At 57.3% G+C, this 25,320-nt stretch overlaps 2 protein-coding genes across 2 annotated transcripts; one reads left to right on the top strand and one right to left on the bottom strand.

The window, feature by feature from the left end:
* Positions 1-2,272: 2,272 nt before the first annotated feature.
* Positions 2,273-8,597, top strand: PFKL (phosphofructokinase, liver type). Its single transcript, XM_066194175.1, has 22 exons — positions 2,273-2,397; positions 2,913-2,986; positions 3,081-3,158; positions 3,244-3,433; positions 3,595-3,760; positions 3,850-3,894; positions 3,984-4,092; positions 4,407-4,502; positions 4,582-4,674; positions 4,975-5,100; positions 5,188-5,252; positions 5,433-5,496; positions 5,583-5,729; positions 5,826-5,896; positions 5,983-6,070; positions 6,191-6,343; positions 6,472-6,636; positions 6,809-6,870; positions 7,199-7,310; positions 7,399-7,498; positions 7,614-7,719; positions 7,805-8,597. Exons 1-22 carry the CDS (start codon positions 2,313-2,315, stop codon positions 7,950-7,952), a joined length of 2,343 nt encoding a protein of 780 aa, XP_066050272.1. The 5' UTR covers positions 2,273-2,312; the 3' UTR covers positions 7,953-8,597.
* Positions 8,598-11,909: 3,312 nt separating this feature from the next.
* On the bottom strand, positions 11,910-18,418 carry CFAP410 (cilia and flagella associated protein 410). The gene is made up of 7 exons (XM_066194176.1): positions 18,164-18,418; positions 16,987-17,005; positions 16,349-16,395; positions 15,406-15,635; positions 14,484-14,655; positions 14,006-14,099; positions 11,910-12,850 (listed from the first exon to the last, which is right to left on the bottom strand). Exons 1-7 carry the CDS (start codon positions 18,238-18,240, stop codon positions 12,725-12,727), a joined length of 765 nt encoding a protein of 254 aa, XP_066050273.1. The 5' UTR covers positions 18,241-18,418; the 3' UTR covers positions 11,910-12,724.
* Positions 18,419-25,320: the final 6,902 nt, after the last annotated feature.

Below are 25,320 nucleotides of genomic sequence, written 5' to 3' on the forward strand. Positions count from 1 at the left end.
GCCCAGGGGATGTTAAGCGGCCCGGGGAGGTGGGGCTGTGGGAGGAGGAGAGCGGGACTCCGGCCAGGTCTCTCCCATTTCCTTAACCCGAGGCACCCGCACCCCTTCCCTGCCGGATATGCCGGGCTCCGCGGCGACTGAGGATGCAGGATGAGGCTCCAAACTCCCCCCGGCACAGCTGGAATTGGGCGAGCTGCCAGCACCTGACTCAGTTTCCCCATCCCTTGGCTGGGCAGGGCCCTGTCCCACTCCCCTGGGGGATGTGGGACAGCAGCAGGACAGGGTGATGGGGACCATTCCCAGGGAATGGGGAGTATTGGAGGGAGCAGCCTCCCAGCACCGCACTGCACGCCCCTGCTGTGGGGTGGGCATCCAGCAACAGGACCCCACTCCCTGGAAAGGGGTGACACTCTGGGTAGCTGAGCTGGACAGCGGGGATGAGAAATCCATGGCAGGGCTTCCTCCATAGGTTTGTTTTTTAATTACACTTAAGATAATTGTAAATAAAAAAAAAAATTAAATTGTGAGATTTCTAGCAAAAGCTCCAGCTCGTCTCATTGGCAGAGCATGGCAGAGCCTGGGGTGGCACATAATGGCATCACACAGCCTGCTATGGCATGGAATGTAGTCATGGAATGCTCTGGGTGAAAAGGGACCTGGAAGCCCATCTCATTCCACCCTTTGCCATGGGCAGGGACACCTAGGTTGCTCCAAGCCCCATCCAACCTGGTCTTGGACACTTCCAGATACGGGACAGCCACAGCTTCTCTGGGATGCCTGTGTCAGGGCCTCATCACCCTTACAGCCAAGAATTTCTTCCTAGTATCCCATCTAACCCTGTCCTCTGGCAGTTTGAAGCCATTCCCCTCTGTCAGGGTCCTTGGGAATATTCTGTCTCCATCTTCCTTGTTGGCTCTTTCAGGTACTGGAAGGCCGCAGTGAGCTCACCCCAAAGCTTCTTTAGGCTGAACAATACCAGCTCACTCAGCCCTTCCTCATAGCAGAGCTGCTCTGTCCCTCTGATCACCCTGGTGCCTCCTCTGGACTCTCCCCAGCAGCTCCACGTCCTCCCTGTGCTGGGCCCCAGGGCTGGGGCAGCTCTGCAGGTGGGGTTCCACCTGAGTGGGGCAGAGGGGCAGAATCCCAATCCCTTTCCTGCTGCCCACTCTGGGGATCAGCCCTGCACAGGGGCGTTTCTGGGATGGGGCATGTCCAGCCCTCACCACCTGCACCCCAAGTCCTTCTCCCAAGGCTGCTCCATCTGCTCATCCCTGCCTGGATTGATCCCAGGGGTTGCCCTGACCAAGGGGCAGCACCAGCCCTTGGTGGTGTTCAACCTCATGAGATTGCCATGGGTCACTTCTGGAGCTTGTCCAGAGCCCTCTGGATGGCCCCACTGTCCTTCAGGAGTGTCACAGCACCCTCAGCCTGGTGTCACCTGCAACCTGCTGAGGGTGCCTCGAGCCCTCTGTCTGTGTCAGTGATGCAGATGTGAAGTATCACTGGTCCCAGTACAGACCCCTGGGACACCACTGCTCACTGATGGCCATTCTGAGCCACTGACCCTCTGCCTGTGACCGTGCAGCCAATTCCTTATCCATCTAACAGTCCATCCATGGAATCCAGCCCTCTCCAACGCAGAGAGAAGGACGTTGGGTGGGATTGTGTCCAGGCTTTACAGAAATCCAGATAATGTCATCCCTAACCTTTCCCTTGCCCACTGAGCAAGTGACTGCATCAGAGAAGGCCAGGGGGCTGGTGTGGCAGGACATGCCCTTGGGGCAGCCGTGCTGGCTGTCCCCATCCACCCCCTGTCCTCCCCCTGCCCCAGCGGAGCTCCCAGCAGGGTCTGTCCCAGGATCTTCCCAGGCACAGAGGGGAGGCCGGTGGGTCGGTAGGTCCGCTTCGCGGGCTCCTCCTTTCCACCCTTCTTAAAGACGGGGACAAGGACTCCGTTTTTTTCCAGTCCCCTGGGACTTGACCGGACAGCCAGGGCCTTTCAAACACCCTGGAGAGAGGCTGGGCAGCTCCATCAGCCAATTCCTGCAGGACTCTAGGACGGGCCTCTCGCCGGATGGCGCGATCCGGGATGGCGGGGCATGTGCCCGCTGTCCGGCACGATATGGCGCACCACGTCGCGACACGGCGCGACGTGTCACCCCCGTCTGTCGCTCCGCGGTGGCGGGCGGGGCGTGTCCCGGGGCGTGTCCCCGGTCCGTGCGTGTCCCGGGGCGTGTCCCGGGGCGTGTCCCCGGTCCGTGCGTGTCCCGGGGCGTGTCGGCGGCGGCGGCGCCGGTGCCGGGAGCGCAGCGATGGCGGCGGCGGAGCTGGAGCGGCTGCGGATGGCGGGGGCCGGGATGGCCATCGCCGTCCTCACCAGCGGCGGCGACGCGCAAGGTGCGCCCGGCGGGGCGGGGGGGCTCGGGCCGGGCCCGCGGCCTCCCCGCGTGTCCGTGCCCGCGGCCGCGACCGCCCGGGGCCGGAGCCGGCGGCCCGCGCTCCTCCCCGGGGACCCCCCTCCCGTGCGCCCCCCGCCCGCGCCGCTTCCCCGACCCCGTCACCCTCGGGCCGGCACCGTGGGAGGGCAGGGGCCCCACGGGGGGAGCCCCACGGACGGAGCGTGCCCGTCCCTGTCCCCGTCCCCGTCCCTCCCCCGAGATAAGCAACTTGTTCCCCGGCCAGTTTGTCGTCCACGGGCCCAGCTGTGCGCTGAGTTTGCCCGGTCTCAGCCCACGTGGCTCCCCGCCCACTCAAGGGGACACCTCAGGGTCACCTATGGGATCCCATTCCCTGTGGGGTGCAGGGTCCCGTCGGGTTCCCGCCTCTCGAAGGGACATCTCCGGGTCATCTACAGGATCCCATCTCCTGTGGGGTGCATGGGTAATACTCCAGCTCACGTATAACTTTTCCAGGCATGAATGCCGCTGTCCGCGCTGTCACCCGCATGGGGATATACGTGGGAGCCAAGGTCTTCCTCATCTATGAGGTTGGGGTTCCCCCCTGCCCCCCATCATGGTTGGGGGGATCCGCCCCCCCCCCGGTCTGGGTGCCTTTCACCTCCACCCTCTGCTTCTCCACAGGGCTACGAGGGGCTGGTGGAGGGGGGTGACAACATCAAACAAGCCAACTGGCTCAGCGTCTCCAACATCATCCAGCTGGTGAGGGTCACCACGGGGCCATGGGACGCCAGATCCCAGCCCCCCAAACGTGTGTGACAAGCCAGGTGCCCCGTTCTGTCCCCAGGGCGGGACGGTGATCGGCAGTGCCCGCTGCAAGGCCTTCACCACGCGGGCGGGCCGGCTGCGGGCCGCCCGTAACCTGGTGGAGCACGGCATCACCAACCTGTGCGTCATCGGCGGCGATGGCAGCCTCACCGGTGCCGACATCTTCCGCTCCGAGTGGGCTGGGCTGCTGGAGGAGCTGGTCCGAGACGGTGGGTGAGCCCCTCCCAGCCCCCGGGTGGGTGGACAAAGGTGTTCAAGGGTGGTGAGGTCCAGAGGGTCACCCTGCTGCTGTGGCCCCAAGGAGGGCTGGGTGCCCCCAAAGGACATGGGTGCCCTGAAATAACCGATGTGGTGGCCTTGACCCTCCCAGGGCAGATCAGCGAGGAGGTGGCGAGGAAGAACTGCCGCCTGAACATCGTGGGGCTGGTGGGCTCCATCGACAACGACTTCTGCGGCACCGACATGACCATCGGCACCGACTCGGCGCTGCACCGCATCATGGAGGTGGTGGACGCCATCACCACCACGGCACAGAGGTGAGCAGGACGGGGCTGGGGGCTGGGGGCTGCACGCCCCGGCCATCACACCCACCCACCTCCTTCTCTTCCCACCCGTGTCCTTGCAGCCACCAGCGGACGTTCGTGCTGGAGGTGATGGGTCGCCACTGCGGGTAAGCCCCTGTGGGTGGGGAAGCCTCTGGGTGGGACAGGATGCCTGCCACGTGTTGGGGCCAGTGCTGCCACCGCCATGTCCCTCCAGGTACCTGGCGCTGGTGTCCGGCTTGGCCTCGGGCGCCGACTGGCTCTTCATCCCTGAATCCCCTCCAGAGGATGGCTGGGAGGACCTCATGTGTGAGAGGCTCGGGGAGGTGAGGGGGGGTTCCTACCATTCCCTGTTCCCCCCGGGAGTCCCTGCGGGGGCCCGGGCTGAGCCCTGCAGCCGGTGCCCGGCCCCTGCGAAGCTTCGGGAGCTGCCGCCATTGTCCCTGTGAACCGGGGCACTCAGCCGAGCGCAAATCCAGCCCTCGCGTGCCAGGGGCAGCGCTGGCTTGGGGGCTCAGCTGCCTGTGACCTGAGCCACCCCCGGGGCAGCACAGAGGGGGGGAAGGGGAGGGCGCTCGCACACGGCTCACGGTGAGTTTTGGCTGAGCCGTGGTGGCCGTTTGTCTTCCCCTCGTGCCAGACACGCAGCCGGGGCTCACGGCTCAACATCATCATCATCGCCGAGGGCGCCATTGACCGCAGCGGCAAACCCATCACCTCCAACTACGTGAAGGACGTAAGGGACTTCCCTGGCACCACCCTGGCACCCACGGACACAGGTGGGTCCTCAGCCTGATGTCCCCTCTTCCCCGCAGCTGGTGGTGCAACGCCTGGGCTTCGACACGCGGGTCACTGTCCTCGGCCACGTGCAGCGTGGAGGGACCCCGTCCGCCTTTGACCGTGTGCTGGTAGGTCCAGGGGAGGACACAGAGAGGGGGAACCCCGCTCCTGCCATCCCTCTGCCCAGTGGAAAGGGTTTGCCAGCTGGGGTGAGGCTCGGATGGGTTCAGCCCCACTGTGCTGGGCAGAGCTGTGCACTCATTTCTCCTCATTTACTCCAAATTTCATGGATTTTGAAATAAAACCATCAGCTTTCCAGCAGTGAATCAGCAGCCACATGGTTTCCAAGCCTGTGGGAGCGTCCCTGAGCATCCCACACAGCTGGCACTAGTGGCCCCAGTGTCACTGGTACCCGTGTCCCTTTGCAGAGCAGCAAGATGGGGATGGAGGCAGTGATGGCGCTGCTGGAGGCCACGCCGGACACCCCAGCCTGCGTGGTCAGCCTCTCCGGGAACCAGTCGGTGCGGCTGCCACTCATGGAGTGTGTCCAGGTGGTGAGTACCAGGGAATCTGGGTGGGGATCCCACTTCCCTCCCTGTGAATGTGGGTGTCACGGTGCTGCATCTTTCTCCCTGCCAAAGACAAAGGATGTACAGAAGGCCATGGATGAGAAGAGGTTTGAGGAGGCCATCCAGCTCCGTGGAAGGTGAGAAGCAGGGACCAGGACTGGGGGAGACATCTGTCTTGGACAGGGGCTTCTCCTTGTGAGAAGGAAACCATTGGCTCCTGCAGCCAGAAGAGCATCCTCACTCACACCCCAGGGGCACTGGGGAGACTCCCCCTTCTCCCAGACATGCCTTGGGGACACATCACCGTGTCCTTGCAGGAGCTTTGAGAACAACTGGAACATCTACAAGCTGCTGGCGCACCAGAAGCCAGCTCAGGAGAAGGTGAGGGGTGATGGGGAGCAGCAGGGTACACCATCTCCGTCTTGGGGACATGCAGGGATGTGCTGTTCCCATCCCTGTCCCCGCAGAGCCCCTTCAGCATGGCCATTCTGAACGTGGGAGCGCCGGCCGCCGGCATGAACGCTGCCGTGCGCTCGGCCGTGCGCATCGGCATCTGCCAGGGACACACCATCTACGTGGTGAGCGACGGCTTCGAGGGCCTGGCCAAGGGGCAGGTAAGGGGGCAGTGAGTCTGGGATGTCCTGGAGGAGGGGGTTGGGCTTGGGAGAGGTGGGCTCTTCCCACCCCTGACCTGTCGCTGGTGCTCGCAGGTCCGTGAGGTGGGCTGGCACGACGTGGCAGGGTGGCTGGGCCGCGGCGGCTCCATGCTGGGCACCAAGCGGTGAGTGCAGCCCTGGGGACGGGGGCACAGGGGAGGGGTGTCCCCACCATCCACACCCCACCGTCTGCCCCCCTTCCCCACCACAGGACGCTGCCCAAGACCTGCATGGAGAAGATCGTGGAGAATGTGCGCAAATTCAACATCCAGGGGCTGCTGGTCATTGGGGGCTTTGAGGTGCGGCAGAATCCTTGGTTCCATGGGGGCTGAGATGGCTGTGGGCATCCCAAAAAAATCCTTCTGGGATGGGGATCTGCCTGCAGGGCCAGCACTTCCCAATCCCTCGGCTGCTTGCAGGCATACGAGGGGGTGCTGCAGCTGGTGGAGGCACGTGGGCAGTACGAGGAGCTCTGCATCGTCATGTGCGTCATCCCCGCCACCATCAGCAACAACGTGCCCGGCACCGACTTCAGCCTGGGCTCCGACACGGCCGTCAACGCTGCCATGGAGGTGAGGGACACGGACGGGGACAGCTCACGAGGCCACCACCTTCCATCGTGGCCTGGAGTGGCCAATGCCCCCTGCTGGGGAAGCAAAGGTGGCTTTCCCTGGTGTGACCTCTCCTTCTTTGGGCACAGAGCTGTGACCGCATCAAGCAGTCGGCCTCGGGCACCAAGCGCCGCGTGTTCATCGTGGAGACCATGGGGGGCTACTGCGGGTACCTGTCCACAGTCACCGGCATCGCCGTGGGTGCCGACGCTGCCTACGTCTATGAAGACCCCTTCACTATCCACGACTTAAAGGTGAGCGGGCAGGAGCGGCTCTCTGGCTAAAATGAGAAAGAAAACTGGGGAAGGGAGGGCTCCAGAGCAGGGCAGGAACTGGAGGACATGGCCATGCCGTGCAGTCGCTGGGTTGCTATCAGGACTGGACAGCTGTGGGATGGCTGCTGGCATCTCGGTGTTCATCTTGCAGGCCAACGTGGAGCACTTGACAGACAAAATGAAGACGGATATCCAGAGAGGGCTGGTGCTGCGGTGAGTTGAGGGCCCTTGGGAAAGGCACTGCAAACCCCAGCCCCGTGGCAGGGAGCGAGGCTGGAGCTGAGGCCTTCCCATGGCTAGAGAAGGGTCCTGGGCATGGTGAGGTTTGGCACAGTGGGCACATGCTTGGCCGTGGGGACACTGGGTGCCTCCACTGCTGTCCCCACCCCAGCCCCAAGGTCCTCCTGGGGACACAGGCCAGGGCTCTGGACCTCAGGGAGAACAAAACAGCACAGAAAAGGTGTTATGGGAAACAAAGGGGGACGCCCTGGGCATGCCAGCAGAAGGAGCAGCCCCCCAAGCCCTTCCCTCTGCTCCCCAGCAATGAGAAGTGCCACGAGCACTACACCACCGAGTTCCTCTACAACCTTTACTCCTCCGAGGGCAAAGGCATCTTCGACTGCAGGATCAATGTCCTGGGCCACCTTCAGCAGGTACAGAGGTACAGGGGACAGGGTGACATGGACCCTGCTGGCCCTGAGAGCTGGGCAATGCCTGACGTCCCCATTTCTTTGTCCCCAGGGGGGAGCCCCGACCCCCTTTGACCGGAACTACGGGACCAAGCTGGGAGTGAAGGCGGTGCTGTGGATGTCAGAGAAGCTGCAGCAAGTCTACAGCAAGGGTGAGTCGAGGGGTGGTGTTCCCACGGGGGGTGGGGGAGGCTGATGGCTGCTGCTCCAGGCTTCCAGGCTTGGGCCCCAGTGAGGTGGCCAAGGTCAGCAGTGTTCCCCTCCCAGGGCGTGTGTTTGCCAACTCTGGAGACACTGCCTGTGTGATCGGGCTGCGGAAAAAGGTGGTGGCCTTCAGCCCCGTGACAGAGCTCAAGAAAGTCACAGATTTTGAGTAAGTCCCCATGCCCCAGCGGTTCACTGGCTCGTGGGGGAACCTTCTTGGGGTGTCTGCTCTAGAGCTGTGTCCCCATGCACAGGCACAGGCTGCCCCAAGAGCAGTGGTGGCTGAACCTACGGCTGATGCTGAAGATGCTTGCCAACTACCAGATCAGCCTCACCGAGTACATCTCGGGGCAGATGGAGCACGTCACCCGTCGCACCCTCAGCATCGAGAAGGGCTTCTAGTCCCACCAGCCTGACCCATAGCCCCCGCCGTGTCCTCTCTGTGCCCACGTGCTGCTGGGGGAGCACTGTGTCCCCTCTGTTCTCAGTAGCCTTGTAGCTTTGCCATCGACCCCTTACAGCAGGCAGAGCCTGGTGCTGTCTCCCAGAACGGCACAATCCTGCCCCGAATCACTGCTGCGGGTTCTGGTCCCTGTGCGGATGCAACGTGTTGCTTGAGCCCAGCCGTGCAGCCCAGACCCTTAATTTTCCCTTAATAGTTTATTATTATTTAATGATGGGGTATTTCGAGTCCTTATTTAGCGGCTTGACCGCCTGAGCCAACTGCTGCTGCTTGTAGTCGCCTGCCCCACGTGCAGGAGGGGAGTGAGGAGGATGTGGAGCCATCCCGGAGTGGGTCAGAGCTGGTCCCTGGGGCTTCTGGGTGCCCCTTAGCCCTGGTGAAGCTCCATCCCTTGTGGGGGTCTCGAGGGCTGAGCACGGGGGTCCTGGCGAGGCCCTGTCCCCTTGCATGACGCTTGGCTGCGACCGTCACCGCGTGGCTGTGGCGCCGTGTCTGTCACCTCACCGCTGCTCTGTGACCCCCAGATCCTGCACCGCCCGCGGCGCTGCTCCTCTCCTCTAGAGATAAAACCTGCTGGAGCCAAACCTGCCTCCTGGAGTGGTCATTGTGGGGAGGGACAGGGGCAGGGTGGGGGGAAAAGCAAAGCCTGATGGTTTTCCCAGGACAGGTAATGCCAGGCCAAGAGGTTTCCTGGTTTTGTGCATCCTCAGAGCCTGGGAGAGTGGCATCACAGGCGGCTCCTCCTCCCTGTCCAGGTCATGGTGGATGCAAGGTCAGCATGCTTTCACAATTGCTTCACAGTTCCAGAGAAAAGACCCTCGTTCCCCACCTTCAAGGGAAGCACCCAAGTGCTTTAGGGTGGTGCTGTGCTCGTTTGTGAGGCAGTTTCTCACAGCGCCGGCCAAGTGTGCCGGCCTGGCCAAGCTCCGCGCGCTCGGGCTGCGCCAGACGGTCACAGGGAGCCCCTTTCCCAGGCCACTTCCCTCCTGGGGCTGTTGGCTGACGGCTCCAGCACACATCACAGGCTTTGGGGTCAAACATGCTGTTATTTTGTCCTCCCCATGGAGCTGTCCCCGAGTGAAAGCTCCCCCTGGCTTGCCCCCTGGCCTTCTCTGATGCAGTCACTTGCTCAGTGGGCAAGGGAAAGGTTAGGGATGACATTATCTGGATTTCTGTAAAGCCTGGACACAATCCCACCCAACGTCCTTCTCTCTGCGTTGGAGAGGCCTGGATTCCATGGATGGACTGTTAGATGGATAAGGAATTGGCTGCACGGTCACAGGCAGAGGGTCAGTGGCTCAGAATGGCCATCAGTGAGCAGTGGTGTCCCAGGGGTCTGTACTGGGACCAGTGATATTTCACATCTGCATCACTGACACAGACAGAGGGCTCGAGGCACCCTCAGCAGGTTGCAGGTGACACCAGGCTGAGGGTGCTGTGACACTCCTGAAGGACAGTGGGGCCATCCAGAGGGCTCTGGACAAGCTCCAGAAGTGACCCATGGCAATCTCATGAGGTTGAACACCACCAAGGGCTGGTGCTGCCCCTTGGTCAGGGCAACCCCTGGGATCAATCCAGGCAGGGATGAGCAGACGGAGCAGCCTTGGGAGAAGAACTTGGGGTGCAGGTGGTGAGGGCTGGACATGCCCCATCCCAGAAACGCCCCTGTGCTGGGCTGATCCCCAGAGTGGGCAGCAGGAAAGGGATTGGGATTCTGCCCCTCTGCCCCACTCAGGTGGAACCCCACCTGCAGAGCTGCCCCAGCCCTGGGGCCCAGCACAGGGAGGACGTGGAGCTGCTGGGGAGAGTCCAGAGGAGGCACCAGGGTGATCAGAGGGACGGAGCAGCTCTGCTATGAGGAAGGGCTGAGTGAGCTGGTATTGTTCAGCCTAAAGAAGCTTTGGGGTGAGCTCACTGCGGCCTTCCAGTACCTGAAAGAGCCAACAAGGAAGCTGGAGAAGGACTTTGGACAAGGGCCTGGAGTGACACACCAAGGAGGAATGGCTTCCCACTGCCGCAGGGTTAGATGGGATATTGGGAAGAAATTATCAGCTGTGAGGGAGGTGAGGCCCTGGCACAGGTGCCCAGAGCAGCTGTGGCTGCCCCTGGATCCCTAGAAGTGTCCAAGGCCAGGCTGCATGAGGCTTGGAGCAACCTGGGATAGTAGGAGGTGTCCCTGCCCATGGCAGGGAGTGGAATGAGATGGGCTTCCAGGTCCCTTCCCACCCAAAACCATTCCAAGATTCCATGATTTCAGTGCTTTTCCCCTAACTGAACACATTTTAGGCTCTGGAGGAAGACGGTAACTTTTGTCTCCTCCCTGGACCCAAGACCTTGCTGATGGGGGCAACACTGTTGCTCTTGAATGAGTATCTGCTCTGGGGACCCCGGCAGAGACCTGGCTTCTCCTGGAGCTCCATTTCCGGGGTGGGAAATGGGCACTTCCACTCTCCCATATGCCACTCCACCTTGGGGGGAGCCCCAGCCCACCCCTTCCCTTCCTCAGCCATGGACCTCACACCTGCCTCACCACCAGCCTCTCAGAGTCTCTGAGGATGGTTTGAAGGGAAGTGGCTCAGTACAGCTGCTGGCATTTTCCACAGCTAGGAATCTGCATTCACCGCTCGATATTCCTGGCTGAGGCAGGGCAGGGTGACAGCAGGTCATGTGGAAAATCTGTCGGCAGCAGAGCCCTGCAGCAGACAGGTTTAGGGCGTGAATGGGGACAGAGGTGTCCCCAGGCTCAGACCAGCTGCACATTGAGGGACAGGAGTCACTGCAGCCCTCACACCTCATTTCCACCAAAAAAATACCTGGAGGGCCAAATTCCTGGGAGAAAACAGGCACAGCCACTGCATTCCGAGGATGAGCAGGAGGGGACATGACTGTTCTCCCAGACTTCCTGGCACATCCAGCCCACCCTGAGAAGAGGGCAGAGCCAGTCTCCAGGAGCATCCTGCAGTGGAAGGCAGGCTGCCAGGGCCCTGGAGGGGCTGAGCTCCCACTGGGGTTTGCTGGGATGCTGCAAGGAGCAGTTGGGAGATCCGAGGGCAGCACCAGCAGCAGCCAAGGATGACGAGCACAGCACGTAGGCAGTGAGCAGCGCAACTTCTCCAGGAATTGTGTCAGTGCGGCCTCAAGGGCACAGTGATTGCTCCACCAGCCCCATGACTGAGTCCTGATGGACACTTCCTTTGATCACTCACATCCCAGAAAAGCCGGGGGTCCAGCTCACCCCAACAACTCCCCTGCCCCTTGACATGGACAGGCCAGGGGCCTGGGAGAAGACTTGTGCTCAGCAGGGTGAGTCTCCCAGGCCCTGGCTGTCAAAGGAAGTCTGGGACATCATAAATCACACCACTGCAGCTGGGTTTAACGCAGAAGGCAAGAACAAAGGTCTTTCGAGGAGTAAAAGGCACCAGCAAATCTCCCCCTGAGTGACGAGGGTCAAATTGTGTCCCTTCCCACCAAGGTCAGGCAAACAGGCTTGTGCACACAGGGCTATCACCATCCCTGAGGAGCATTCCTTCCTGGTAGCACAGCCTGGACCCTGCACAAACAGGGACAGGGGGCCATGGAAAGGCCATGTCACCAGTGCAGTGCTGGGAGGCACGGAGGGTTCATGTCCCATTATCCTGCCCCGGTGGCTCTGCACTGAGCTTTCCTCACCACCTCCTTTGCTCCCTGTCTTTGCTGTGGTTGCAAAAAGGTTGCAAGACATCCCAGTGGCCCAGCAAAGCAGCGCTGGGAGCAGGCTCACCGTTTCAGAGGCGCAGTGAAGCGGGAAGGCTCCCAGCCCTCCTCCTGCTCCGCAGGGCTCACAATGCATTCCCTGAACCAGAGGTAATGGAGCAGTGCCCCCAGCCAGGCCTTTGCTGAACTCCAGCCACACGGCCTTGAGGGATAATTGGGTTTATTTGGTATGTCACAACGGTTTAGTTTGTACTTAACAGCTCTACAAAAGTTGATAAATGCAGTTTTATCAGTTAAAGAGCAACCCCACCCCTGATGCCTGTGCAAAGCAGGCAGAATGCTCAGGGCCTTTTAACTGGCGTGTTTCCTTAAGTTGCTCTATTGCCTGCAGGGAATGTTGGGGTGAGAGGACAGCTGAGCATTCAGGATGTGAGAGTCATTTCTGGTTCACCTAGGCTGCTCTGAGCTTTCCTTTGGGCTGCCTGACTACCACAGCAGGCGCTGTGTGCGCCAGCAAGGACCTGAGGAAGTCAGCCAGGAGCTGGAAAATAAATTAATAACTGGACATTGACCTTCAGCACCTGCATCAGACAGTTCTCAGTGACCATCTCAGGCAATGTCTCCCTGTCAGCCTTCACCAAACCAAATCTCTGTGGTAGAAACTGCCCTCAGAGGTGCTGTGCACCCCCAGGCTGGCTGAGGGGCAGAGACCTTCCCAGCCACCAGCAGGCTCTGCTCCCCCTCGGATCACACAGCACCTCTGGCTGCAGCCCTGTTCCCTTCTGCTTTGCTGATTTGCCTGCAGCTCCCATCCAAGAGCCCCAGCCACACAGGATCCAGTGTCAGAGCCTGCTGCAGAAGCAGGAAATCTCTGGAGAAGAAGCACCCCATCCCATCCCATGCCCTCGCAGGGGAAGCAGAGTGGGGAGCACCGAGGCTTTGGCTGCAGCCAGGGGTGTGGGCAGGACAGCACCGTGGGGCGGGGGCTCCAGGGAGGCTGGAATGGGGATGGGCGTTGTCACTCCTCCTGCAGCTCCTTCTTCTGGAAGGCCTGGAGCCTCCTTGCCACCGTCTGCTGGATGATCTCCAGCCCCTCTGTGTCCAGTTCCTTCATAAGAAGCAGGATGGCATTCAGGACATTGTTCTGTCGGGATAAGGCAGACACCGCTTTGTACCAGCCAGCCAGGACAAGGACACTCGATTCTCCCTGCTCTTTCTAAGAACTCCTCCACCACCACCACCACTGGCAGCAGTTTGGAACAGCCACCTGCAGCCAGGAGATCTGGACTAACAACCAAGCCCTGGGGGCAAACACAGCAGAGGCTGCATGAGGCACGTGATGAGGCTGGAATGCAGGACAAACCCATCCGCCCAGTCCTGTGTGGGCTGCCCACATGCCTCTGGCTCCCCGCCACGCTCCAGCCTGGCTTCTGTGAGGAAAAGCACATTCAGGAGCAGTTGCCCTCACTCTCCAGCATGTGTAGGATGGGAAAGGACAGGAGCCTCCTGCTCTGAGGAATGGGGAGAGCTGGTGCTCTCTGCAAAGGACCCTTGAAGGCCCCCAGCCCTGCCACCACTACAGGACCACTGCCAACACCAAGCTGTGGCTCTGTCAAATCACATTCTGAAGAACTCCAGGGAGAGATTCCACAGCCTGAATAACTGTCCTTCTAGGGAGAGTCTTTTGTCCAACATCCAACCTGAGCCTCTCCAGCTGCAATGGGGAGCCACGTCCCCCCTTTCTAATGGTCAGAGCCTGTGATGCTGCTTTAGGCAGAGTAAGGCAGTGTGGGTTAGATCTTGCTCTGCTGATTGATGCAATGGCACTGAGTCCAGCACTCTGCAATTCCCAGCTCAACCACCAAATCAAGTTCATCTAAGGCTACCTGATGAAGAGGGCTGAGGAACCACCTAAGCTTCCTGTTCAGCAGCCCCTTCCCAAGGTTTCACCCTCCTGTTGCTAAAGAAACACTTCCTAATGTCCAGTCTGAACCTGCCCTGGAACAGCTTTGAACCATTCCCATGCCTCTATTGCTGGATCCCAGGTAGAAGAGCTCAGCACACCCTTCCCACATCCCCTCCTCAGGAAGCTGCAGAGGGGCATGAGGTCACTCCTCAGCTTCCTGCTGTCCAAATCAAACAAACCCAGAGCCCTCAGCTGCTCCTGGACATTTCTTCCAGCCCTGGCAACAGCTCTGCTCCCCTCCTCTGGGGACATCCAAGGTTCTTCACATCCTTCAATGCTGGGGCTCAGCCCCACATACAAGGAAAAGCAATTTAGTCTTGAAAAGATACTCACTCTCTTCTTGCAGCTGCAATCTGTCTCTTGAGGGGAAAAGGAGGAATATTTAACCCTGGGAACAGGCTTCATATCAAGATCCTCCTGAGTTTTGCTAAAAAAAGGGAAGAAAAAGCAAATGTTATTATGACCAGGTGGGAGATCCTTCCTCTACCAGGCCAGTCCTTCCTCATCATGGGCAACCATGCAAGGAGCATCCAGCTGGAGAGCTCCAGGGAATGGACTGGAGCTTCCACACCAGAGAGGATCCATCCCTGCCTGCACATGCAGCTGATGAGCTAAAGTCACCCCCCACAGCAGAGTCTATTTGGCAGACACAGAACCAGCCCCAGCAGTGTCACTGAACCAGCACAGTTCCACTGCAGCGACCAGAACAATAGGAACCTGATCCGGCTGCGGGCCTGGCCCCTGGAATGTCAGGGTCCTTTCCTGCTACACACGAGTTCAGCCCAGAAACTGGCAGCTCCCCAGCCCTCACTTTGTCTCCTCCAGGCTGCAGGTGAGCAGCTCGCTGTCGGGCTCCGTGGTGGATCCGGCGGCGCTGGAAGCGGTGGACTCGGACCAGCCGTTCTCCACACTCCTCCGGGCTGGCGGCGCCGTGATCTCCACGCCATCCACCAGCGCCTGCGACAGCTCTTCCTCTGTCACAGCTGCAAAGGCCACAACAAACACCTGTTGCTATGAACTGCAGCAGCCCAGGGGGGATGGCATCTCTAGAGGGGCAGGTTCTGCTGCTGCAGAACTTTTCCCAAGGGGTTTCATCCAAAAATTGTCTGGCAATTTGCTTTCACCCTCCTCCTGCAGTGAAACCCATTCAGGAGAATGCTGGAAGCAAACACCATTCTCCCAAAGTAAGAAGGGTATCAGGGAGGGATGCAAATATGCTCTGCTATTTCTCAGCTCTGGAGAAAGCTCCAAAAGCCACCAAATTGCTGCTACTGGATGGAAAAAAAAAAAAATCAGAGAAGCTTTTCTACAGCAGCAGATCCAGTTATAGAATCTTTGTCTGGCCACAGCAAAGAGAGAGCTCTAAAAACCACTAATTAGTGGTACTGTCTGAGCTATAATGAGGCACTCATTCCTGCTACCGTAGGGAAGGGAAAGGGAAAGGGAAAGAGAACGGGACAGAGAAAGGGAAAGGGGTAGGAGATGCAGATGTGGATGGGGATAGGGATGGAGAAGAAAAAAGGGGAGGGAGGAAGAAGAGGCAGATGGGAAAGGGGAAGAGAAACAGAAAGGGAAGGCAAAGAGAGAAAACAGCTTAGAAGCACTGGATCTAACTCAACCCGTAACACCTCCTGACTCTAGGAAAACACAAAGGATGCCTTCAAAAGAAGCCAACACATCCCAGTTTCCCAGGTGGCCCTGGCCCGGGCTGCCTGCAGGTGCCCAAAGCCCACCCTGGTTGTCGAGCTTCTGGAGGCTGGGCAGGTTGCGCAGCACGGTCATGCGGTAGCGGTGGGGGTCGGGCCCGCAGCAGGGGTTCTCCGCCAGCCACAGCACCCGCAGCCGCGGCAGCGTCTTCAGGTAGAACAGCTCATCCAGGCTCGTGATGTTGTTCTTCCTCAGGTACAGCTCGCTCAGGTTCTGACACTGGTGCAGCGGCTCGAGGTCCGAGATGCCGTTCACACTGTGGAGACACGGTCAGAGCCCGTCCTGCCCTTGCTGCCCCATCCAGGAGGGAGCACAGCACTTCCCAGTCCCCTTTCCTGCAACAGCCTCACCCCAGCACGGCACAGCAAAGGACGTTCAGCCCATGGCTTGTGGCATTTCATCTTTCATCAGCAGAGGGAAGAATTGAAAGAGCCGTCGCTCCACCCTGCTGAGGATGACAAAGAGCCTCCTCTCCCCCCAAAACCTGCCTCCTTTTCTGTAGCAGCTCCTCAGACCCACCCAAGGAGAGCCCATGTAAGATTCCCAAGTTAAAAGGCTCCAATTCGCAGAGCATTGGCTCCGTGGGATCCCTAGGATAGGTGAAAGTTGAATGTATTATGGAAAGGGAAAGCTCTGAGAAGTCTATGAAATATTCCAACAAGCATTTTGGAAATAGGCCACATACAGACGCCAAGAAGATCTCTGTCGAAACTGTGAAATAGAATTTCAGGAGCAACAATCCTAAGGGGTTTTAACACTTGTCAAAACAGAGAATATTTTCTCATGAAGTGCAGGGAATAGTGCAGAGGAGCTGCTGAGGAATAATCATTTCTGTATCTCTCCTGCTTGAGAAATGGGGCATGAAGAGCCAGGCAGCTCAGACACACAACCCCAGCAATGTGGGAAGAAACCATCCCCAGGAAAAGGTGACTTCCCTGCCCTCTCCAAAGCTGGCAATTTGGCATTCACCTGAACGTGATCACCTCAATGTTGGGCAAATCCCGGCATATGGATATCTGGGCAGAAAGAGACAGAAACAACAAGTTGGCACTCATGGGGGAAAGTATCAACAAACCCAATTGAAATCACAAAAAGCACCATCAGGAATTTGGGGTTGCCTCAGTCTAACTCGAGCTTAACAGCACCAGAGATTTTCTGACACGGCAAGTGCAGTGTCAGCAGCTCCTCCAGCCTCTGCTCAGGAGTGGAAGTGCAGATACCAGCCACAGTCACATTGTTCTTCTGCTCCAGCAACTCTGCAGCCTCCACACGCAAGAATGGCTCCCTCCCACCGCTGCCAGCCCTCCCCTAGTGACAGAACCTCATCCAAAATCACCACAGAGGCAGGACTGAGGGTCCTGCTCTCCGAGACTCCATGCTGGGCCTTGGATAGAAATTTTCCAATGTGGAAACATCAGCAATCACATTTTTTTTTATGGTGCGAGTTGCTAATCAACCCTGAAAAGCCCTGCAGCTCACAGGCACGGGGCCAGCCCAAAGCCAGGCCCTCCCCAGTGCCCTGCCGACCCCATTGCCTCCCTGGTGTCCCCCATTGCCTCCATGGTGTCCCCGCTCCGGCTGCAGGGCCAGGCTCCTCCAGTACTTACATCCGTCAGGTGGCTGCCCCTGTGAGAGGAGAAGGGGGTCAAGGAGAGCACAGCAGGGCTGAGCCCCCCCTGCACCCCGAGAGCTGGGTCACAGCCCCTGCCCCCAGCCTGGCCCCACCACACTGCTCCAGCACAGTCTGGCATGGGCCTTGTCGTGCCTCCCCTTCCCCAGCCCTGCCTGACCCCATCACCCAGCCCTGCCTGACCCCATCACCCAGCCCTGCCTGTCCCCATCACCCAGCCCTGCCTGACCCCATCACCCAGCCCTGCCTGACCCCCTCACCCAGCCCTGCCTGACCCCATCACCCAGCCCTGCCTGACCCCATCACCCAGCCCTGCCTGACTCTCCTCACCCAGCCCTGCCTGACCCCATCACCCAGCCCTGCCTGACCCTCCTCACCCAGCCCTGCTGTCCCCATCACCCAGCCCTGCCCGACCCCATCACCCAGCCCTGCCTGACCCCATCACCCAGCCCTGCCTGTCCCCCTCACCCAGCCCTGCCTGACCCCATCACCCAGCCCTGCCCGACCCCCTCACCCAGCCCTGCCCGACCCCATCACCCAGCCCTGCCTGACCCCATCACCCAGCCCTGCCTGACCCTCCTCACCCAGCCCTGCTGTCCCCATCACCCAGCCCTGCCTGACCCTCCTCACCCAGCCCTGCTGTCCCCATCACCCAGCCCTGCCTGACCCTCCTCACCCAGCCCTGCTGTCCCCATCACCCAGCCCTGCCTGACCCCCACTCCTGCCTGTCTGACCTTACCCAGCCCTGTTCCACCTGCCCATACCTGGCTGACACCCAGCTCCCTCCCTTCCTGCCTCCCTCCATCCTTGTCTCTCCTCCTCATCTGTCTGTGTCCCCATGTCCATCCCTGCCTGTCCCACCTCCATCTCTGCCTGTCCCCTCCCTGCCTGCCACCCCTCATCCATCCCTGCCCGTCCCCTCTCTTGATCCCTGCCCGTGTCCCCAGCCCCAGGCCTGCTTTTCCCCTCTCCATCCCCGTCCCCCTTCCATCACTGTCCTCTCAGCCTCATCCGAGCCTGTGCCCCCTCAGTCCCTGCCTTTCCCCCCCTCAGTCCCTGCCTGTCCCCCCCAGTCCCTGCCTGTCCCCCCCAGTCCCTGCCTGTCCCCCCCCAGTCCCTGTTCCCGGCCCGTCCCTGCCTGTCCCCACGCCCACCAGCAGTTGAGGCGGCGGACGCCGTCGAGCGCGGCCGCCTTGGCCTGTGCCAGCACGGCCGCCCGGCTCAGCCTCATGCCGGGCCGGGCCGGGCCGCGCCGCCGCTGCAGGGGCGGGAGCGCCGGCCTCAGGCCCCGCCCGGCCGGGGCGGCTCCGGGGGCGAATTCGCCTCCTCCCCTCCTGTCCGCTCCCGCCCCGCCCGGCCGGAGCGGCTCCGGGGGCGAATTCGCCTCCTCCCCTCCTGTCCGCTCCCGCCCCGCCGCCGGCCCGGCCCCGCCCGCTCGCCCGCCCGCCCGCCCGCCCGAGCGCCGCTGCCGCAGCGGCCGCGCGTCCAGGTGGTTATTCATATTTACGGGTAAATCCTATTAGTTGTAGTTTAATTATATCTCGTTAGAGAACGTTTTGTACGCAGAGCTACGCCTTTGTGGGTGTGTATTTATGTGAAAGGATCACCATGGAATCGTGGGATGGTTTGGGCTGGATGGGAAAAGCCCGTCTCATTCCAAAGCCCTGCCATGGGCAGGGACACCTTCCACTTCTCCAGGTTGCTCCAAGCCCTGTCCAACCCGGCCTTGAAGACGTCCAGGGTTGTGCTCAGGTTGCTTCTCTGGGCAACCTGTGCCAGGGCCTCACCACCCTCACAGGGAATATTTTTTTCCCCTAATGTCTAATCTAAACCTACTCCTTCAATTTGAACTCATTTCCCCTTGGAATAACATGTGAGTGTATAATTTAATATCTGACTTTATACATATATCCCCATATACTCCTGTATCTATATATTTATGAAGTGTGCATAAATAAAATATATCTATGTTTTCTATCATAAATATATAATTTATGCCCTCTCACCTATCCCTGCCTGCTCCCCATCTGCATTCTTGGCCCCGTCTCTCCTCAGTCAGTTCCTAAACATTCCAACAAGGGATAGTTCAGCCCTTGAAAAATATGTTTTGTACAAATAAGAGTTAATGACTTTCTCAAGAATGACTAATGCAGCATTACAGTTTCTTACTCCTCTTACTCCATGGGGGAATAAGAAAACTAACACTCACCTTTGAACCAGCTTTGGGACTCAAGTGGTTCAGGACTCATTTTTTACAGAGCTGAAGTCCTTCAGGAATCCTCTCCTGAACTGCTGGGTTTCTACACCACCATAAAACATGGTGCAGAAAAACATCCAATTTGTATCTTCAGGGGTGTAACAGCAGCAGGTGGTTGAATGGGAGTGCTGGAATAAAAAGGTCTGGAGAAGCAGTGTGATTAATCCAAAACCCAGATTAATGCAGTATTTCCCAGTGTTTTTCTGTGTGTTTCCATGTTATTTGGCAAGAGAAGCAACTGCAGGATGGGGGTTGGATGTTTTGTGTTTGGTTGTGTGGGTGTTTGGATGCTGCTGCAAAAGGAAGGGTTCAGGTGTGTGGATGGGACACTTAGGGACATGGTTTACAAAATCGCAGAATCATTGAAGTTGGAAAACACCTCCAAGCTCATCGAGTCCAATCTGTGACCGATCCCCACCTTGTCACCCAGTCCAGAGCTCTGAGTGCCATGTCCAGGCATTCATTGGACACCTCCAGAGATGGGGACTCCAAACCTCCCTGCACAGCCCTTTCTGATGCCTGCCCACTCTTACGGTGAAGAAATTCCTCCTGATGTCCAACCTGAACCTCCTCTGGCACAGCTTGAGGCTGTTTCCCCTTGTCCTGTCTCTGTTTCCTGGGAGCTGAGTCTGACCATCCCCAGCATCCCCCTTCTGTCAGGGAGTTGTGCAGAGCCACAAGGTTCCCCCTGAGCCTCCTTTTCCCCAGACTGAGCCCCCTCAGCTTCCTCAGCTGCTCCTGGTGCTCCAGACACATCCTCAGTTCTGTTCCCTTCTCTGGACTCACTCCAGCCCCTCAATGTCATTCCTGAACTGAGGGGCCCAGAACTGGACACAGCGCTGGAGGAGCCTCAGCAGTGCCAGCACAGGGGACAGACACAACCCTGACCCTGCTGGGCACCCTTTTCCTGATATGAGCCAGTGGTGAACATTGTGGTGCCAGGTTAATGGTTGGACTCAGAGGGCTTTTCCAGCCTTAATGATTCCATTATTCTATGGAACACACTGAAAGTGAAGCCTTGTTTGTGGTGATGGCCTTGTGTGTGGAGAGGAGATGGGTGGCACTGAACTCCCTCCCCTCCTGATTGCCACATTTCTGGATAAAGGAAGGACTGAGGGATGCATTTATTGGGATCAATGGGCATACATTTTTCAGGAAAAATGTGGGATAAGCTGTTAGGCTGATCATCCCACTGCACTTCCCTGTCTCTGTCTCAGCGCTTAGCTGCTGTCACACCCACAGAGAGCCAGGACACAGATGGTGCATCAGGATTTTAGGGCTGGATATGCTAGCACTTGGAAGCAGATGAAGAAATTCCTGGAATTCTTGGGGTTTCTGCATGCAGCTGTCCACAGGCCAGCTGGCATGAGGAAACTCAGGATCTGGGCACTTGGGCCGTGTGTTGGTGAGGGCAGCAGCAGGACCCAAGGAACAGCAATATCCAGGACTTTGTGGTACTTTTGTTCACTGAATCCCAGGCTGCTTTCACTTCCACTGGAACATGGAAACATCCAAGCATGATTCCAACGACCCAGCTCTGCAATCCCAGCCCCAGCCCTGTATTGCTGCGCTGCCGGCAGCCAAGCCTGTCTCTGATACAGGCTAAGGAGATTAAGGAATTTTCTCTAGATGCCACAGAGATATTTTTGTGCTTGTCCCGCTGGAAAAAGCACAGGTCCGTCAGTTTTACTGGCACTGTCTGCTCTGACACCTCTCCTGAGACTGAATCAGGCACAAACATTTATTTCATTCAGGTTAATTAAATAAAATCTATTTTAATCCACAGTTTAATTCTGCAAGTGGTAGCAATAATCACCTCAGGCAAACCTCTGCCCCAGCCCTTTAAAAATAAAGCAGTTAAATAATGCATTAAGGCTTGTGAAGTGCATGGAGAGAACAGGAGAACCCCTGAGGCCTGGGACCACGTGGCCTCTCCAGGCTGCACAGGATCACCTACAATCCATGGCACGTCCACATCCTGCTCACAGCTCTGCAGTGACATTAATAGATCTTTCAGTGTTCCAGAGCAGGGGTCAGATCTCCCCATGGCCTTAATGAGGCCCCATCTCACCCCCTAATTCCTAGTTGTGGTCACTTTTTGAGTCTGTGGGAGCCAGAGAGCAAAAAGCTCTTTGCACACTTGGGCTCATATCTGAAGTACCTTCAGTCAGGTCTGCACTATGCAGCAGCCTCACATTTCCTTTCCAGCTTCATTTCAGTGTTTTATAAAATAAGCCCATTAGAACCTGTTTAATGGCTTTATGGAGGGCACAGGAAAGCCATTTCTTACATGTAATCCTTGTATGTGTTTTTTCCTCTCATTTCCAACCAGGACATTTGCTGTAATCTGTGATTCCTTTCTGCAGGGTCTCACAGATCACTTGTGATTCCCACAGTAGCCTCAGAAGGAAAAGGTTGAATCCTCCTGAGTGTCCTGGCTACTGAACTGAAGTGCCTGGATGTGGTGTGGGGTTGCTGTTGGAGTGTGAGTCACACACAGGGAATTTGAAGGAGCTGGGAGCTGCCAGTGATAGTGATGACTGCCCTTGCTGCCAGTTGCAGCCACACCTCCACACTGCTCTCCAGGCTTGTCACTGTCACCGATGGTGGTCTGCCCTCCCAGGTACCGTGGAATCATAGAATCACACAATACCCCAAGCTGGAAGGAACCCACAAGGATCATCAAGTCCAACTCCTGGCCTTGCACAGACACCCCAACAATCCCATCCTGTGCATCTCTGAGAGCATTGTCCAAATGCTGCTGGAGCTCTGGCAGCCTCGGGGCTGTGCCCATTCCCTGGGGAGCCTGGGCAGTGCTGCACCACTTCTGGGGGGAAGAACCTTTCCCTATTATCCAACCTAAATCTCCTCCCAGCACAGCTTTCTGACATTCCTTCAGGTCCTGCATGGAGTGGTTTTGTCTTCCACTGGCCACTTCAGATCTCAGTAACACTTTGTTTGGAGATGGAAATGGCAGTGCCTGCATGGACACCTCTTGAGTCCCGTCAGCTGAGAGGGCAACCAGAGCCACCTCTCCTGGTGCAACCTCACTTTGCTGACAGCAGCTTCATGTGTTCCAGAAGCTGATCCCTATCAAGCACCATCCTGGTTGAGAAAAGCTGTTAAACAGGATAGAATGAGCAACATGGCTTTGGGAGAGTTTTATTTTCCTGGTATCCTGGAGAGCTGGTCAGCCCTCATGGAGATGGGCTCTGCTCCTTGCTCCTTCCTTTTTCTTGGAAAAGGAAATTTGAGAATGTATTTGAGAATGCCTCATTTCTGAGCAACAAGTTGTTCCTGTAACTGCTGCAGTGTGGGGTCACGGCAGGCTTGGCCATGCTGTAGTTCTGAGGATGCTCATGGCAGCTCTCCAGCACCTCTTCCACCCACGGGATATTCCCTGTCTGCAGCCGTCACTGCTCCGGGTCCAGAACACTGTGTGCAATCACTATTTAGATGTTGGCAGGAAATGCCAAAGTTTGGCAAGAGCCACTAAAATAATCATGTCATCGTGATGGATGGAGACAGGCACATCACACAGGCTCCGTCAGTTTTCAGTTTGGGAAACATCCCCTCTTTAGTCCTTCTGAAGAGACAGCCAAGAGGAACACCTGTGTCTACAAGACACTTCCAGAGCCAGGGAGGCAGATGAGCACTCCAGGGCCAAGTTAACAGAGGAGCTTCTGCAGAAGTTTAGGAGAAAAAGCTTTGGAGAGGATTTCCAGGAAAGCTCTTGCTCCCTCTGTTGTCCTCTCTGACCACACCAGAACTAGCTGGTTTCACCAGAGAGCAGCTGTACAGACACCACAGCCACAGCCACACCTGACGCCACCCGGGGACACTGCACAGAGCCAGTGGCCTGACCAGGATGAGGCATTTCCCAACAGACAAGATCTGTCTCACCCAACAAATATGAATTCCCAAGGCAGATATCCACAGTAAAAGGAAATCACAGCCAACTGCACAGAGTGAGTATTGAGGGGCTGGAGTGAGTCCAGAGAAGGGAACGGAGCTGGGGAAGGGGCTGGAGCACCAGGAGCAGCTGAGGGAGCTGGGAAAGGGGCTCAGCCTGGAGAAAAGGAGGCTCAGGGGGAACCTTCTGGCCCTGCACAACTCCCTGACAGGAGGGGAAGCCAGGTGAGGGTCAGACTCAGTTCCCAGGGAACAACTTGTGGACTCAGCAGTATCAGGTTTATGGCTGGATTTGCACTTTTCCAATCCGTATGATTCTGATCTGTTCTGCTCACTTCCCTCTGCCCTTTCGGCAGGAAGGTGAGCTGGCACTTGGGGATAAAGGTTATTCCTAGCAGGACGGTTTCTGTGATCCCCTTGCAGCAAAGAGCTGCACAGGTGCTGGGCGTGGCAGAGCTCTGGGCAGCACAGAGCCAGGAAGGGCTGCAGCGGGATGGCAGTGGAAGCTCACATGGAAAAGGTGCCACACTCCAGGGAAAAGCTGTTTGAGAGCTTGGTCCGTCCCCCTTGGCAGCAGAGCTGCCAATGTTCGCTAATGATTCCCAAGCTGGCCCACTCCCTGTGGTTCCTGCTGCTCTGGAAGCGTGTTCATGTGCTGTGTGGGTGGTGTGGGGGAAGACAGGCTCCTGGAGCTGGAGCTGCCAGGCTGGCTCTGCGGCTGCACACGTGTGCTGCTGGAATAAACAAACTCTTTTCCATAACTTCCAGAAGTGTGGCTTTTTCAGCCTGCAATTCAGTAGGCAAATGCCACAGTCTCCCAGGTGAGCATCCCTGTTTGCCTTTTACATGGTTGTCTTGGTTTGGCAAGACAGGTATCTGCCAGGGAAAGCTGTACAGTTTCCCTTGGAATGGAGAATGTACCCCCCCCCCCCCTTTTTTTTTTTCAAATTATAATAATTTTGCAATTAAAGACTTTTCAGGCAGTGGTTTGGGAATAGGAATGACAGATTCTTTACTAGAAATATTAAGAATACAAATGTAGGAGTAAAAAAACAACAACAACAAAAACAAACAAAAACAAGCAAACAAAACAAACAAAATCCTAGAAACCCTGACAGACTCAGAAATACAAGCTGACACCCTGTTGGTCAGGGTGCTGGAAGCAGTCCAAAGTAAGCCCTCCTGGAGTGGCAGATGTGGTCCTGTTGGATTAGAGATGGTCCGGTAGAAAAAAAAGGTCCAGTAATGGCAAGGTGGGTCCAGTTTTATCTGGGAATCCAGTGGGAACACTGGATATCTGGTGCTCCTATGTCTCAGTTTTTATCTAGGTAGGAATGGTTTGGCTCCCCCCACTGGGTGGAGCATCTCCCAATGGGATGATGTAATGTGTTATGTCACTGGTGAGCCTCAATGGCCCATTAACAGAAGATATGCCCTGGAGGGAGGACAGGTCCTGGAAAGAGATAAGGAACAATGCCCCACCTGGTCTTAACAGCTGGCTCATTATTAGAAGGCACCTGCCCGCTTCCCCCTGGAGTTACAAGAGATAAAGAAAAAACTTCTTTACAACAGCTTTCAACAGATGAAATAGAATACACATTTTTATAGCCCAAGACAATGGTAAACATGGCAAATATAGCAGATGACACATTCCATCCATCCTCAAAAGAAACTGCAGGTGGATTTGTGAAACTTCCAAGATGCACTTGGAATCAGGAATTTAAGCAATTCCCACCTTTGTTTGTACGTTTGTTCTTTTTTTTTTTTTCCCCCTTTGGTTGGTTACCTGTTGAAAAAAACCCTGAAAAAATTAACATCAAAGTTCATTCTCAATTAGCACGGTTTAGCAGGACCTATGGATGTACTTAAGCCTTTGCTCAACTGAGAAACAGCTGGAAGGTTTCCACCAGGAGTTGATTTGGATGTAGTCAGAGCAGCCCAGAGACCTCAACAGTGTAGGCATGAGCCAGTCTTCTCCACCTGGGATCAATTTTGGGGATTACACATAACTGGATAGTGGGAAATTGCTGTTCTGGGAGCTGTTACAGCTACTCTGAGCCACAAACGTTTTCTACTCATGACTTTTCTCTCACTCTTTGTTCCTAATCTTTAATCTTCACTTAAATGTTCTTAATCGTCACT

The sequence above is a fragment of the Chamaea fasciata genome, unplaced genomic scaffold (genome assembly GCF_029207755.1).
Source record: "Chamaea fasciata isolate MVZ Bird 193981 ecotype frontalis unplaced genomic scaffold, bChaFas1.0.hap1 SCAF_11, whole genome shotgun sequence".
Classification (NCBI taxonomy): domain Eukaryota; kingdom Metazoa; phylum Chordata; class Aves; order Passeriformes; family Sylviidae; genus Chamaea; species Chamaea fasciata.

Excerpts from the sequence above, each read along its gene's own strand:
- PFKL (XM_066194175.1), top strand. The coding sequence starts at position 2,313 with ATGGCGGCGGCGGAGCTGGAGCGGCTGCGGATGGCGGGGGCCGGGATG. Across the intron at positions 4,093-4,406 it reads TGTGTGAGAGGCTCGGGGAG|ACACGCAGCCGGGGCTCACG; the intron begins GTGAGGGGGGGT and ends CCCTCGTGCCAG. Across the intron at positions 5,253-5,432 it reads GCCATCCAGCTCCGTGGAAG|GAGCTTTGAGAACAACTGGA; the intron begins GTGAGAAGCAGG and ends GTGTCCTTGCAG.
- CFAP410 (XM_066194176.1), bottom strand. The coding sequence starts at position 18,240 with ATGAGGCTGAGCCGGGCGGCCGTGCTGGCACAGGCCAAGGCGGCCGCG. Across the intron at positions 15,636-16,348 it reads ATTGAGGTGATCACGTTCAG|TGTGAACGGCATCTCGGACC; the intron begins GTGAATGCCAAA and ends GTGTCTCCACAG. Across the intron at positions 14,100-14,483 it reads TGCAGCCTGGAGGAGACAAA|CAAAACTCAGGAGGATCTTG; the intron begins GTGAGGGCTGGG and ends CCCTTTTTTTAG.